The 16,904-nt window shown below is 47.4% G+C and overlaps 1 protein-coding gene across 1 annotated transcript in view; it reads right to left on the bottom strand.

The window, feature by feature from the left end:
• Nucleotides 1–8,028: 8,028 nt before the first annotated feature.
• TM6SF1 (transmembrane 6 superfamily member 1) overlaps nt 8,029–16,904 on the bottom strand; it is a 112,073-nt gene continuing 103,197 nt past the window's right edge. Inside the window, exon 10 of the mRNA XM_030190424.1 lies at nt 8,029–8,764. Within this exon, the coding sequence (XP_030046284.1) occupies nt 8,573–8,764 (192 nt within the window). The 3' untranslated portion in view covers nt 8,029–8,572. The remainder of the gene's footprint in view (nt 8,765–16,904) is intronic.

Genomic DNA, 16,904 nt, shown 5'->3' with positions numbered 1-16,904 from the left:
TTCCACCACATTGCACTGAGAAAACAAAACCAGCCTATAGCCCTTATTTTAGAGGCTGTAACTGAAATTTACACACAGCTATTGAGTAAACATTGAAAACTCAGTTTCAGAAAGTTAGGATTTATATGTGTAAATCTGCAGTATAGCGAATGCTACATACCTGTAGAAGGTATTCTCCGAGGACAGCAGGCTGATTGTTCTCACTGATGGGTGACGTCCACGGCAGCCCCTCCAATCGGAATCTTCACTAGCAAAGTCCTTTGCTAGTCCTCGCGCGCACCGCGCATGCGCGGCCGTCTTCCCGCCCGAAACCGGCTCGAGCCGGCCAGTCCAGTATGTAGCAAGACAATACAAGGGAAGACACAACTCCAAAGGGGAGGCGTGCGGGTTTGTGAGAACAATCAGCCTGCTGTCCTCGGAGAATACCTTCTACAGGTATGTAGCATTCGCTTTCTCCGAGGACAAGCAGGCTGCTTGTTCTCACTGATGGGGTATCCCTAGCCCCCAGGCTCACTCAAAACAACACCATGGTCAATTGGGCCTCGCAACGGCGAGGACATAACTGAGATTGACCTAAAAAAATTTACCAACTAACTGAGAGTGCAGCCTGGAACAGAACAAACAGGGCCCTCGGGGGGTGGAGTTGGATCCTAAAGCCCAAACAGGTTCTGAAGAACTGACTGCCCGAACCGACTGTCGCGTCGGGTATCCTGCTGCAGGCAGTAATGAGATGTGAATGTGTGGACAGATGACCACGTCGCAGCTTTGCAAATTTCTTCAATAGAGGCTGACTTCAAGTGGGCTACCGACGCAGCCATGGCTCTAACATTATGAGCCGTGACATGACCCTCAAGAGCCAGCCCCGCCTGGGCGTAAGTGAAGGAAATGCAATCTGCTAGCCAATTAGATATGGTGCGTTTCCCCACAGCCACTCCCCTCCTATTGGGATCAAAAGAAACAAACAATTGGGCGGACTGTCTGTTGGGCTGTGTCCGCTCCAAATAGAAGGCCAATGCTCTCTTGCAGTCCAATGTGTGCAGCTGACGTTCAGCAGGGCAGGAATGAGGACGGGGAAAGAATGTTGGCAAGACAATTGACTGGTTCAGATGGAACTCCGACACGACCTTTGGCAAGAACTTAGGGTGAGTGCGGAGGACTACTCTGTTATGATGAAATTTTGTGTAAGGGGCCTGGGCTACCAGGGCCTGAAGCTCACTGACTCTACGAGCTGAAGTAACTGCCACCAAGAAAATGACCTTCCAGGTCAAGTACTTCAGATGGCAGGAATTCAGTGGCTCAAAAGGAGGTTTCATCAGCTGGGTGAGAACGACATTGAGATCCCATGACACTGTAGGAGGCTTGACAGGGGGCTTTGACAAAAGCAAACCTCTCATGAAGCGAACAACTAAAGGCTGTCCTGAGATCGGCTTACCTTCCACACGGTAATGGTATGCACTGATTGCACTAAGGTGAACCCTTACAGAGTTGGTCTTGAGACCAGACTCAGACAAGTGCAGAAGGTATTCAAGCAGGGTCTGTGTAGGACAAGAGCGAGGATCTAGAGCCTTGCTGTCACACCAGACGGCAAACCTCCTCCATAAAAATAAGTAACTCCTCTTAGTGGACTCTTTCCTGGAAGCAAGCAAGATGCGGGAGACACCCTCTGACAGACCCAAAGAGGCAAAGTCTACGCTCTCAACATCCAGGCCGTGAGAGCCAGGGACCGGAGGCTGGGATGCAGAAGAGCCCCTTCGTCCTGCGTGATGAGGGTCGGAAACACTCCAATCTCCACGGTTCTTCGGAGGATAACTCCAGAAGAAGAGGGAACCAGATCTGACGCGGCCAAAAAGGAGCAATCAGAATCATGGTGCCTCGGTCTTGCTTGAGTTTCAACAAAGTCTTCCCCACCAGAGGAATGGGAGGATAAGCATATAGCAGGCCCTCCCCCCAATCCAGGAGGAAGGCATCCGATGCCAGTCTGCCGGGGCCTGAAGCCTGGAACAGAACTGAGGGACTTTGTGGTTCGCTCGAGATCCACCAAGGGGGTGCCCCACGCTTGGAAGATCTGGCGCACCACTCGGGAGTTGAGCGACCACATCGTGAGGTTGCATAATCCTGCTCAGTCTGTCGGCCAGACTGTTGTTTACCGCCTGCCAGATATGTGGCTTGGAGCCCCATGCCGTGACGGCGAGCCCAGAGCCACATGCTGACGGCTTCCTGACACAGGGGGCGAGATCCGGTGCCCCCCTGCTTGTTGACATAGTACATGGCAACCTGGTTGTCTGTCTGATTGGATAATTTGGTGGGACAGCCGAGCTCTGAAAGCCTTCAGAGCGTTCCAGATCGCTCGCAACTCCAGGAGATTGATCTGTAGACCGCGTTCCTGGAGGGACCAGCTTCCTTGGGTGTGAAGCCCATCGACATGAGCTCCCCATCCCAGGAGAGACGCATCGTGGTCAGCACTTTTTGTGGCTGAGGAATTTGGAAAGGACGTCCCAGAGTCAAATTGGACCAAATCGTCCACCAATACAGGGATTTGAGAAAACTCGTGGACAGGTGGATCACGTCTTCTAGATCCCCAGCAGCCTGAAACCCTGAGAAGCTAGGGTCCATTGAGCAGATCTCATGTGAAGGCGGCCATGGGAGTCACATGAACTGTGAGAGGCCATGTGGCCCAGCAATCTCAACATCTGCCGAGCTGTGATCTGCTGGGACGTTCGCAACCCGCGAGACGAGGGACAACAAGTTGTTGGCTCTCGTCTCTGGGAGATAGGCGCGAGCCGTCCGAGAATCCAGCAGAGCTCCTATGAATTCGAGTCTCTGTGCTGGGAGAAGATGGGACTTTGGGTAATTTATCACAAACCCCAGTAGCTCCAGGAGGCGAATAGTCATCTGCATGGACTGCAGGGCTCCTGCCTCGGACGTGTTCTTCACCAGCCAATCGTCGAGATATGGGAAGATGTGCACCCCCAGCCTGCGAAGTGCTGCTGCTACTACAGCCAAGCACTTTGTGAACACCCTGGGCGCAGAGGCGAGCCCAAAGGGTAGCACACAGTACTGGAAGTGACGTGTGCCCAGCTGAAATCGCAGATACTGTCTGAGCTGGCAGTATCGGGATGTGTGTGTAGGCATCCTTCAAGTCCAGAGAGCATAGCCAATCGTTTTCCTGAATCATGGGAAGTAGGGTGCCCAGGGAAAGCATCCTGAACTTTTCTTTTACGAGATATTTGTTCAGGGCCCTTAGGTCTAGGATGGGACGCATCCCCCCTGTTTTCTTTTCTACAAGGAAGTACTGGAATAGAATCCCAGCCCTTCTTGCCCGGATGGCACGGGCTCAACCGCATTGGCGCTGAGAAGGGCGGAGAGTTCCTCTGCAAGTACCTGCTTGTGCTGGAAGCTGTAAGACTGAGCTCCCGGTGGACAATTTGGAGGTTTTGAGGCCAAATTGAGGGTGTATCCTTGCCGGACTATTTGCAGAACCCACTGATCGGAGGTTATGAGAGGCCACCTTTGGTGAAAAGCTTTCAACCTCCCCCCGACCGGCAGGTCGCCCGGCACGGACACTTGGATGTCGGCTATGCTCTGCTGGAGCCAGTCAAAAGCTCGCCCCTTGCTTTTGCTGGGGAGCCGCGGGGCCTTGCTGAGGCGCACGCTGCTGACGAGAGCGAGCGCGCTGGGGCTTAGCCTGGGCCGCAGGCTGTCGAGAAGGGGGATTGTACCTACGCTTGCCAGAAGAGTAGGGAACAGTCCTCCTTCCCCCAAAAAATCTTCTACCTGTAGAGGTAGAGGCTGAAGGCTGCCGGCGGGAGAACTTGTCGAATGCGGTGTCCCGCTGGTGGAGATGCTCTACCACCTGCTCGACCTTCTCTCCAAAAATATTGTCCGCACGGCAAGGCGAGTCCGCAATCCGCTGCTGGAGTCTATTCTCCAGGTCGGAGGCACGCAGCCATGAGAGCCTGCGCATCACCACACCTTGAGCAGCGGCCCTGGACGCAACATCAAAGGTGTCATACACCCCTCTGGCCAGGAATTTTCTGCACGCCTTCAGCTGCCTGACCACCTCCTGAAAAGGCTTGGCTTGCTCAGGGGGGAGTGCATCAATCAAGCCCGCCAACTGCCGCACATTGTTCCGCATGTGTATGCTCGTGTAGAGCTGGTAAGACTGGATTTTGGCCACGAGCATAGAGGAATGGTAGGCCTTCCTCCCAAAGGAGTCTAAGGTTCTAGAGTCTTTGCCCGGGGGCGCCGAAGCATGCTCCCTAGAACTCTTAGCCTTCTTTAGGGCCAGATCCACAACTCCAGAGTCGTGAGGCAACTGGGTGCGCGTCAGCTCTGGGTCCCCATGGATCCGGTACTGGGACTCGATCTTCTTGGGAATGTGGGGATTACTTAATGGCTTGGTCCAGTTCGCAAGCAATGTCTTTTTCAGGACATGGTGCAAGGGAACAGTGGACGCTTCCTTAGGTGGAGAAGGATAGTCCAGGAGCTCAAACATTTCAGCCCTGGGCTCGTCCTCCACAACCACCGGGAAGGGGATGCCGTAGACATCTCCCGGACAAAGGAAGCGAAAGACAGACTCTCAGGAGGAGAAAGCTGTCTTTCAGGGGAGGGAGTGGGATCAGAAGGAAGACCCTCAGACTCCTCGTCAGAGAAATATCTGGGGTCTTCCTCTTCTTCCCACGAGGCCTCACCTTCGGTGTCAGACACAAGTTCACGAACCTGTGTCTGCAACCTTGCCCGGCTCGACTCAGTGGAGCCACGTCCACGATGGGGGCGTCGAGAGGTAGACTCCCTCGCCCGCATCGGCGAAGCTCCCTCCGCCGACGTAGTCGGGGAGCCTTCCTGGAGGTGGCCGCAGTCGGCACCGCACGCGGTACCGACGTCGGGGACCTCACCCCGGGCGATGGGCCAGCCGGCGCCACGCTCGACGGCACCGGAGGCGCAAGCACCGCCGGTACCGGAGGGGTAGGGCGCAACAGCTCTCCCAGAATCTCTGGGAGAACGGCCCGGAGGCTCTCGTTCAGAGCGGCTGCAGAGAAAGGCATGGAGGTAGATGCAGGCGTCGACGTCAGAACCTGTTCCGGGCGTGGAGGCTGTTCCGGGCTGTCCAGAGTGGAGCGCATCGACACCTCCTGAACAGAGGGTGAGCGGTCCTCTCGGTGCCGATGCCTGCTGGGTGCCGACTCCCTCGGCGACCCAGAGCTCTCGGTGCCGACGCGGGGAGGAGACCGGTGTCGATGCTTCTTCGACTTCTTCCGAAGCATGTCACCGGAGCTCCCCGGCACCGACGAGGAGGACGTAGAATCCAGCCGTCGCTTCCCTCGGGGCCGAGGTCGAAGGAGGTCGATCTCGGGGGGGCTGTACCGCAGGAGCCCTCAGGGTAGGGGGAGACCCACCCGAAGGCTCACCGCCACCAGCAGGGGAATGGACAGCCCTCACCTGCACTCCTGACGATGCACCACCGTCCGACGACATCAACAGACGAGGTCCCGGTACCACCGACGCCGATGCAGAGGGCCGATGCCTCGATGCACTCGATGCACTGGCGGCCGAGGATGAAGGTCTGGACGCTGACGACGTCGATGCACTCGATGACCTTGGTGTCGATGCCGACGAAGAGCCCGAGAACAAAACGTTCCACTGGGCCAATCTCGCTACCTGAGTCCGCCTTTGTAACAGGGAACACAGACTACAGTTCTGAGGACGGTGCTCGGCCCCCAGACACTGAAGACACGACGAGTGCCTATGAGTGAGCGAGATTACCCGGGCGCACTGGGTGCACTTCTTGAAGCCGCTGGAAGGCTTCGATGTCATGGGCGGAAAAATCACGCCGGCGAAATCAAAATCCGAAATGGCGAATTTGAGCACCAAAAAGTTTTAGGGAGAAAATCTCGACCGAGGCCGAAAGAGGCCTACCCAGACGACGAAAGAAAACTTACCGGGGCAAAGACTGAAAAATACGGGAAGGGACAAACGAAGCCCGGGGGGCTTCCGGAGCACTTCCCAACAATTTTTTTAAAGATTTTCCGAAGAAAACACACGTCAACGAAAAAAGGACGCGCGAGGTCGACTTTCCGGGGCTCGACACGGCGAAAACACGACCGTACCGAGTGCGGACAAAAGAAGACTGGCCGGCTCGAGCCGGTTTCGGGCGGGAAGACGGCCGCGCATGCGCGGTGCGCGAGGACTAGCAAAGGACTTTGCTAGTGAAGATTCCGATTGGAGGGGCTGCCGTGGACGTCACCCATCAGTGAGAACAAGCAGCCTGCTTGTCCTCGGAGAAATGCATGTATGTTACCCATTTCAGAAGGGGAATGCATCTCTGTGATCACCCAGATCAAGGCTAGGATTTACAGCTCTTCCTAGCTATGTATAGGATTGTAAAAGTGGTTGTGTTCTACAGGTGGGATTAGTGGAGGTCACCTCCCTACGACTCCAGGGTTGTCTCCCACCCCACTCCCAAAATCAAGTGTTGAATGATTGTGGCCTCTGTACTTGAAGCATTTAGATGCATAGGTTTCCAAAATGGCACATATTACCTGTGTGTCCACACTTACATATTTAATGAAATGCCACTTATGCGTAAGTGCCAAAGGTTAGATGTGTACGCTGGCCAAGTTGCCTCTGCTGTTTTGAACATTGACAATTGTAAAATTGTTGCTCCCAGCGCATGGCACCGGTACCTACATGTGCATTCCTGCATGTATTTTAGCAAAGGCGCTACAGCAGCAGATCCTTTTCTAAAATACTGTTGAAATTTGACATGTCTCAACCTGCACATCTCAGTTCCATGTTCTACCTAAATAGGGTTGCACATGCACAGTCTAATAATAATAGAATGACTTTTATGATACCTGCATTTGCAAACATCTGCCCCTCTTCATGATAAGAGGAAGTCCTTTGAAAAATATCACTCAGTACGAGCAAATATGATTAAATATGCACTAGTTAAACCCAATGTTCCTATAAGTATTGGAAACTTTGATATTTATTATGACATTTCTAACCTGCATTTTCCCAAGAAAGCTCAGGTGCAATGTGGCTTGCATATATGATTAGTTTGGCTTCCAAATGAGGGATGGCCAGTTTTGGAAGCAAGTGTGTGTCTCAGATGTATGAGATTAGGAAAGTTTAATATGGATGCTTTGCAAAAAAAAAAAAAAAAAAACCTCTGAAACCTCCTGAATTGTAAAGGATACATGAAGCTATGCATCACATCTTTTGTTCTCTGTAAGCTAAAATATTCAGTTGCATAAAAAAGTTAAAGAGCTGAGGGCAGCTATTTTCTGGGCATTTGCTTTTGAATGTTGTGGTTAATAAATTGGTTTGACTGAGTTATAAGAACATAACATTTGCTATAATGGGTCAGGCCAAATGTCAGTCTAGCCCAGTATCCCACTTATAACAGTGGCTAATCCAAGTCACTTGTACCTAGCAGAATCCCAAAAAGTAGCAAGATTCCCTGCTACTTAACCTCAGGGAGAAGCAGTGGCTTTCCCCAAGTCTGCCTTTACCTCTAGGAATTTGTGCAAACCTTTTTTAAAACCCAGTTATACTAACTGCCTTTATCAGATCCTCAGGCAGCAAGTTCCATAGCTTAACTATGCATCAAGAGAAAAAAAAATACTTTCTCCTATTTGTCAGATTTTATAGACCTATCATATCTCCCTTCAGAGCTGGTCACATAGTAGATGATGATGACTGCATAAAAAAGACCTGCACGGTCCATCCAGTCTGCCCAACAAGACAACTCATGTGTACTACTTTGTGTGTATACCCTACTTTGATTTGTGCCTGTGCTCTTCAGGGCACAGACCGTATAAGTCTGCCCAGCACTATCCCTGCCTCCCACCACCGGCTCTGGCACAGACCGTATAAGTCTGCCCAGAGCTGGTCACATATTTCATTTAATACGTTTACTACCTAATTTAGAATTATCCATGCGGAACAAAAAAACAGAAGAGCATAACAGCAGTAAATCAAAAGACAGCAACAACAGATAGTTAGATAGCGCTGCAACACACTATCTTCAGTAAAGAAAGATTTATTCATCAATAAACTGTCAACATTTTAGGGCTGCATCTGACAAAACTTTCAAAGAACTGTCTCCATATTTATTTGTACTGTGTTGTCAGTGTATAGATCATTTATAAAATTCACAAGGCTACAATACCCCTCTTCAAAAGAACTTAGTCTATATTTGAGATGAGATCTCAAGGTCATAGTATGAATGGTGAATAGGGAAACTTATTCAGGATTTCCCTGGTCACAGTTCTATGCTCTAACCACTCTGAGCAAAATGGTGTGATTTTATTTATTTATTTTACCTATCCCAGGAAACAGCTCATTGAACCCAACAAATTTCTGGGGCAACCTCATAGTGTATACAAAAAAGAAAAAAAAACCCCAAAACATATCCAACATAATTAGAGGACTTGCATACACTATCAAAATACACAGATTAGACTGTACAGTCTTATTTAATACAATGTTTTGATGAGGTTTATCAGCAATAGATAAGTTATGCAATGGGCCATATTTATGTGTAATATAGATTAGTAAATTTTCCCTTTCACTCAGCTTTGGCATCTTGTTTTGATTTCATGAAGAACTCTGGTTTGATGACACATCGATAGGCCAGGAGTTGGGGCACAATTCCAAGGAGTATATTTAATGATAAAAAAACCATTTTAGCCTCTTGTGGTACTCTGTAGATATAAGGCGTTCTGGCATGGAGAGAAGCACTAATATGGGAAAACTGGGCCTGCAGATGTAAAACAGAAACATAAGGAAGGTAAATTGTGTATATGCTCCACTAGTAATATATTTCACAAAATGTTATTGTTTACCTGTCCTGTTCCATGGAATTCAATCTTAAGAGAGAATAGTGACTACAGGAGTATCACAGGAATCAGTTCTTGGCATGGCCCAATTTAAAAATTGGGTTCTTACAGGCACTGGGGGTGAGGAGGCCAAGCTCCAAGATTTATTGAAGGGTGAGTATGTGGGGGATGGGGTGATGAGAAGGAAGTATCCCTACCTCCATACGTCATCAGCACAGGGGTGGCTCCCAATTCTATTACCTGCCCCTAGATCTTCCTCTCCTCTGGATCTGTTGGTACAGCAATTGCAGCCGTAACTTACAAAAAGCCCAATGCACTGCCTCTGAGCTGGAATGCAATCTCAGGCCTGTGGAAGCCCTGCCCCTCTTCCATACGGGGTTCCCTCTTACAGTACAAGCCTATGAAAGGGAACTGATGGCGAACCTATGGCATGCGTGCTGTCGCCTCAGCCAGTTCCAGCCCCCCCCTGCCCCGCCCTCCGAGCACCAGGGCCCACCTCTGAATAAAAGTCATACCTGGTCGGGGTTAAGGCGGCATCGGCGGCAGCAGCAGTAGTGAAAAGCGTGTTGACTGGGCGCGCCTTCAGCCTTCCCTTCTGACTCTCAAGCTCTGGTCCCGCCCTCATTTCCTGTTTCCGCAAGGGCGGGACCACAGAGTTTGAGAGACGGGAAGGCTGAAGGTGCGCTGAGTCAGCACGCTTCTCACGGCTGCTGACGCCTTAACCCCGACCAGGTATGACTTTTACATTTCGGAGGGGGGCCCTGGTACGCGGACGGGGGGAGGGCGGGCTGCTCTGGAAAACCTTTTGTCTTTGACGCCATTGGTTTTCCTTGTCAGACCAGCCTCCATGTAGGGTTGCTGGTGTGTTTTCACTATGACAGCACTGCAGGATTAAATAAAACACCGTTCCATTTGTGGGGCACAAAAATTGGCTACTACAGTAGTAGGAAAATGCTGATAGGATAGAGTCATTGAATGAGCAGCATTCTGGTTCCTCCCACGACAACCCTGGAACTGGGAGGGAGGGGAGGGGGGACCCTGGCCCTGGAAGGGAGAGGGGACCCTGTGGAATTCAGAGGGAGGGGGACCCTGGAACTTGGGGGGAGGGGGAATGGCACTTTGCGATAATTAGATTTTGGGTTGCTGTTTGGGCACTCGGTCTCTGAAAGGTTCGCCATCACTGGTATAAAGAATGACAAGGGGATGGGGCAGAGCCCATGGGGAATGGGACAGATCACACGGGGATGGGGTGGAGATGGGGACAAACTTTGTCCCCATGTCATTTTCTACCTTGAAGCCTGTTAATGAACTGGACTGTTAATGTTTGAGTGATGCAGACAATATTTTGTTTTTTTGGAAAAACATGCTGGCCACAACTAGCAAAAATTGCATGGGGGATCCTGTACATTCCTGCTACCATCTAAGAAGACATCTTCTAATGCAAGAAGGGCTTTAGAAGACAGGAGAGCTAGTCTGAATCCTGAGATTGTTGATTACTTATTCATCCACAGATTAAAAAAATCATAACAGGACATATTTCTCCCCCACTAGGGCATACAGAACGGGTTGGATTTTGTACCCCTAGACATTTTAAAAGGGTGGATTAGGGTTCCCTGGGGTAGTATAAATCAACTATAGGGGTTGGAGAGACTCAGGGCCAGAACTGAGGCCCCATGCTGAAATTTCTGTTACATTCTTAAGGCTGCTGCTTTCCTGCAGCCAGCAGTCAAAGAAAGAAGGCAGCCACATCAGGGGCAACCCGAGATGGAGAAATGGCTGTGGCAGCAACAATTTAGTGGCAATTAAATTTAGACATCCAATAAAACTGCACTCTGACAACTCTAACAATGTTCTTAATTTATTGTTACAAAACACTTATCACATTACAAACAAACACATAAAATACTCAGACACTTCTCCTCCTGCCTCTGCATATACATACAAGCTTTCATTCATCTACTTTTATCTAATACTTTTATGATCTTATTCAACCCCCTTGCGGATCTATATCATAATAAACACATGGTTAAACATATTCCATTTTTTTAGGAATTCAACAATAACAATTATTCGTTGTTATTAGTTCATCTTATCAGTGTGGTCTTGTAACAACTCACACCGCTGTATCATGTGCACAAACTGTAATCCACAAAACAGCTTTTTCCAAATGTTCAGGCTGTATGAGCAATCCACTCAGGGTTATAGACGCTTTTAATCCATACAGATTTCAGTTTTCAATCAAACTGGCTCTGTGCCTTGGTCAAGGAAAACATTCTGTGGTTCCCGTCCATATGTATGGCAAGCCGTGGGCTTTATTCAAACTGTTCCTCATGACAACCCTGGAACTGGGAGGGAGGGAGAGGGGGGGGGACCCCGTGGAACTCAGAGGGAGGGGGGATCCTGGAACTCGGGGGGAGGTGGAGAAGGGGCGGCTTGCCATACATATGGACGGGAACCACAGAATGTTTTCCTTGACCAAGGCACAGAGTGCATAAGATTTGTTCCCCTGGTATATGTAGGTAAATTAAATTTAGACACCAGAGGCAGTTGTCTATGCATAAATGTAGACCTGCTTCTAGAATTGGTTCTGTTCAATACTGTGGAGGAATTAGAAGGAAAGGATTGTGAGAAATATGTTGTCTTGTGCCTTGGATGTCTAGAATATCCTCCCAGAAGAAAGGTTAAATGATGGATCTTGATTTTATTCTAAACTGTCTTGTTATTTAAGATTTAATTAATGACTGAATGGTGACGGCTTTAAACATTATGAGATTCTTACATGGAAAATATTAAGATGCGGTGGACGTATGACCTACTGCTACTACAGACCGTAGCAGTAGCCAAGGCTAACCTGCATGGAACAACATTTATGAACAACAATGGGAAGAATTATTCATGTTTCTCAGAAGGTACTGGGGTAACTCGTATAGAGCAGTAATTTGATTGCATCTGGGTTCCAAGAAAGCATTAGTGTAATCTGCATGGCATGACCACAATTAAAGAAAAACCTAAGGGAGCAATTCTATAAAGAGTTCTAAAAGGTTCCAAAAATCTAAGCACTATGCTAGTATTCTATAATGGCAAATTTGTATGCCAAATATGTTATAGAATACTAGCATAATGACGTGCTGAAAATTAGATGTAAACTCTTACGCTTGCTGTATGGCAGGTATAAATGTTTGTGAATAACCCCCTGATTCTATATAGTGCGATGCATGCAATCTGGTTTTATCCTGGATTTCTGCATGCAACTTAACTAACAAGCCAATCAGCATCAATAGCCAATTAACAACCAATTGTTGGCAATAATTGGCATTAATTAGAATTTACATACACAACTGTCTAAGTGTATTCTGTAAAGTAATGTGTGTAAATTCTAAGGTGCATAGTTGGAAAAGGGGAGTTGCCATGGGCAGGTCTTGGGTGTTTCTAAAAACTATGCTCGTTGTTATAGAATACACCTGTCCACACCTATTTAGGAGTAGGCATGGACATGCCTGGGATGGAAATGTAGGACAGTGTTAGGAAAGAGGTTGACAGTTCAAGTAAAAAAAAAAAACATGGGAGTGGGTGTATAGTTGACTATGGGAACTTATTAACTCATCAATCCAAAGTGGAAGAACCACAACTGGGTAGACAATGGGCCAGTTTGGTTTCACTGCCATAATTTATTATGTTACAAGCTGTTAAGCCCATTAAAACGGGCACGATTTTTTGCAAATGTTCAAGATGAGTTACCATCAATTCTTATATGTTAATGTGTGAGTGAACATTTGATTAAAAAACATCCCTCAGTTTTTGCTGTAAAATATCTATTCCTCCAGAATCTTTCCATTGCATTGTTTCTTTCTGAGTTGGTTCAGATGATGTCTGCATCCAGGGTCTCTCCGAGTTCCAGGGCCCCTGCCTCCCTCCCTCCCTCCCAGTTTCAGGCCCCTTCCCTGCCTCCCTTGCTCCTGATTCTCTTCTTGGGGTGGCCCCCAAGACCTCTCACCTGCTGCCTATAGGACTTGAACCTGCAGCTCTATGAGAGCTTTTTCCGGCATTCCTGCACACTTGCATGATTTGGAGCCCCAGCTGGGCTACTGAGGGCCAAGCAGGAGGTGCTTCCAAACCCACCTTATGTGGGGCTAGCACCTTACTCTGGTTGGGAGTCATGCCACCATTCCTAAGAAAGTCTCTTATCGTGTCGCTGTCCCGCTGTGTGTGTGTGTGAGAGAGAGTGAGAGTGTGTGTGTGTATGTATGAATGGGCAAGATTTTTTATTTCTGCAATGTTATCAATAGAAATCAAACAAAATAAAGCATGGAAAAGAAAATAAGATGATACCTTTTTTATTGGACATAACTTAATACATTTCTTGATTAGCTTTCGAAGGTTGCCCTTCTTCCCCAGATCGGAAATAAGCAAATGTGCTGGCTGACAGTGTATATAAGTGAAAACATTCAAGCATTACTATGACAGTCTGACAGGGTGGGAGGAGGGGGGTGGGTAGGAAGTATGCATGGGGACATCAAAGCATATCATTGATATTCTAACAGGGTGGGTGTGGATAGGTGAGGGGAGGGTGATCAACAGAGACATACAGCTTTATGGTTTATAATGGGCTAGGAACCCCAGATCCTTGTTAAGTCCTTTCTGTTGGGTGTTAAAATATTCAATCATTCTGACTTCAAAGGTCTTACGTTCTTGTATGGTTTTAAAGTTACCTTTGAGGATTCTCACTGTGAAATCACTGGTACAGTGTCCTGGTCCTGTAAAATGTTGACCAACAGGCGTGGGAACCCTGCTGGCACCAGTATTGTTCATATGATGTCTATGTAAATTGAATCTTGTCTTAAGCATCTGGCCTGTTTCTCCAATATAGCATCCTTCGTTACATTTTTTACACTGAATGATATATACCACATTGGAAGATGAGCAAGTGAAAGATCCCTTTATGTTGATTATCTTTCCTTTGTGGATGACTTTGGGGTCCTGTGAAATATTTTGGCATAGTTTGCAACTGGATAAATTACAGGGAAGTGTGCCCTTCTGTTCCTTTTCAGTCTGTGAAGGAAGTTTACTTCTGATTAGCTTGTGTTTTAAATTGGGTGGTTGTCGGAAGGCCAGTACTGGTGGGGATGGGAATATCTCTTTCACTAATTCATCCTCCTGGAGTATAGGTTGTAGATCTCTTATGATTTTCCTCAGTTTTTCCAGCTCTGGATTGTATGTCACTACAAGCGGGATTCTGTCTGTAGATTTTTTCTTTTTGTACTGTAGCAGATTCTCCCTGGGTGTTTTGAGGGAGGAGGCAATATTCTTGGAGATTATTTTGGGGTTGTAGCCCTTCTGTTTGAAGGATTCAGTCAGGGTTTTAAGGTGTCTGTCTCTGTCCCCTGGGTCAGAGCAGATACGGTGGTATCTTGTGGCTTGGCTGTAAATGATGGATCTTTTTGTATGTGAAGGATGGAAGCTGGAGTTGTGGAGGTAGCTACATCTGTCTGTGGGTTTCTTGTATATAGATGTTTGTATACAGCCATCACTGATTGAGACCGTGGTGTCCAAAAAATTGACTTTTTCTGGGGAGTAGTCAATTTTGAATCTGATTGTAGGATGGTATGTATTGAATGCAGAATAAAATTGTTTCAGAGTTTCTTCACCCTCCCTTCTTTATTTCCGATCTGAGGAAGAAGGGCAACCTTCGAAAGCTAATCAAGAAATGTATTAAGTTATGTCCAATAAAAAAGGTATCATCTTATTTTCTTTTCCATGTTTTATTTTGTTTGATTTCTATTGATAACCTTAAGAGTGGACTAACACGGCTACCACACTCCTCTACTTATTTCTGCAATGTAATTGAGAGTGTGTGAGAGTGAGTTTGGGGACGCGGCAGCTGGACTCTTCCTGGTCTGTGGAAAACTGGAAGCGGTGATAAGCCGGAGGCCGCCCCGTCGCTCCTCTGTCGCCATGCTGCCCGCGCTATAGTATTCCGGGCTTAGTCCTCCTCCGGCAAGCAAGACACGGGCGCACCGAAGATGCCCAGAGGCCACCGGTGGTGCGCCTCCTCCTAGGCCAGATCGGCGGCTCGGGGGGCGTCCGGCTCCTCATGGCCTCCACCAGCTGGCCCAACGAAGCGTTGTGGCGGGACATTTGCGGCGAGCTGGCGGCCCGGTGCTACCCGCACAACGTGGCCCAGTGCCGGGCCAAGTGGAAGAAGATGAAGCAGGCCTTGTATTCAGAGAGGGAGGGGCGGCCGCAGGGTTTCTGCTCCCCCCGCTACTACGGGCTCCGCCGCCTCTGGAAGCAGGCGAGCGACGACTCCCAGCTGATTTCAACTGCCTCTAACAATGTCAGGAGAGATCTGTGACATGCCACGCATGTGCAGAACAGCTGTGCTGTTCTGCGCATGCGCGGCATGTCGGTCACTCTTCATTTATATAGTAGGATTACCACGTACTTTGCACACAGATATCATGATCTCCAATTTATAGTTCTACTTCTGTTATTTAAAGAAGAATGACAAAATCCTGTAATGTTATTTTTTTATGTGCATCAAAGTTAAATTTTCCCAATCAGTTTCACTTTCCATTGAGGTATTAACGTTGATATTCCTGGCCTGATTTGAAAAACAATAAGGGTCTTTTTCTCCAGACTTTTAAGGTCCACTTGCTGACCTGAAGCAATCAAGAAATCAAGCCTTAAATTTGCTTGCACCATTTTTATGTCTTTCTTATCAGTTACCCACCCTGTTACTTCTGTCAACAGTCACCTCTCCAAACTAAAAACAGCCTCAGACATCTAGTTTATGATGCTGCTGTGCCCAGAAATTCCTTTTTTATTCCACCAGGCCCCAAAAATATCAAGTAGCACAGCTTTGGAACTCATATTTCAGACTACAAAGGAGAAAATACCTTCTTCAAAGTACTGGCAGTGGTAGCCAAGGGAAAAGAAACTATTTAAACAAATAAACGTATCAAGAAAATGACAACTCTATTACTTTAAATGCTAATAGAAATATTGTAGAATGCTAGCAACCTCTGTATCACTATCAAAATTATTTGGTCACTAATCCAAACAATGCAAAACAACATACTGAAGTTATTGTTGTTACTTAACATTATCTTGAAACATACATGGTGTAATATACCAAATAGGTATCTTACAACACTGCTAACCTGCGATATCCTCTCATTGAAGTATATAACAAAAACAAAAATGCTGGTGCAATATAATATTTTATATTTAATTAACTCTTAAAATATAACCTTTTTTGGAGTGCAATTTAAACTTACAAAAGAAGTCATAGATAGAGGAGCACTTAGTGAGCTCAGGGCATATTTTTAGCAGTAACAAACATTTAAAGATAGAAGCAATATAAAAGCTGTTGTCTTTATGCCTCCATCTGTTAGCAGCTATTTCAGGCAGCATGACCCCTCCTCTGCTGCACAAGGAACCAGATGATAGCTGAAGATCACAATAGCTAGTGTGGGTTGTTTGTTTTTGCAGGACAGAGCTGGGAGAGAATTTTATGATGGAAAGGAGTAAAATGCTGGATTCTTACTAATTCAACAGGTATAAAACATTACGGTCCTCACGACAGCCTTGTCTGTTCAGTATATACTGCAGGTCTTGCCATTTTGTGCATTATTTTGTGCTACTGAATGCAAAGCTTACATTACAAAATATAAAATGGAGCTTGAAGTAAAAATGAATTTGCAATGTTATATGATAAAACAGTAAGTATTACTCTAGAATACTTTCTCTTCATCTTAATTTGCTGCATTGTATAACAGTAGACATACAATGCTGACCCAACAGAACATAGTGCAAACACACAAGTGGCCGTTTTTGATCCCCATGGGCTCTTACTTGCATCAATGGGTAGTAATTTGCAGCTCCCATGATATCTTTGCATTATTTCTACATACTGGCTATCCACTGGTAGGATTTCAGTGCCCCCCCCCCCCCCCCCCCCCCCCCGGGACCAAGACAGTTTCCAGCAGTGAGAGGTTTATTGTCTCAGTTGGGTCATTCTCCACTGCAGATGACTGTGTGCAGAAACCAAACAATAGAATG

Source organism: Microcaecilia unicolor, chromosome 1 (assembly GCF_901765095.1).
Source record: "Microcaecilia unicolor chromosome 1, aMicUni1.1, whole genome shotgun sequence".
Lineage (NCBI taxonomy): Eukaryota > Metazoa > Chordata > Amphibia > Gymnophiona > Siphonopidae > Microcaecilia > Microcaecilia unicolor.
The sequence above is the reverse complement of the archived record's forward strand: the minus strand, read 5'-3'. Positions and strand labels throughout refer to the sequence as shown.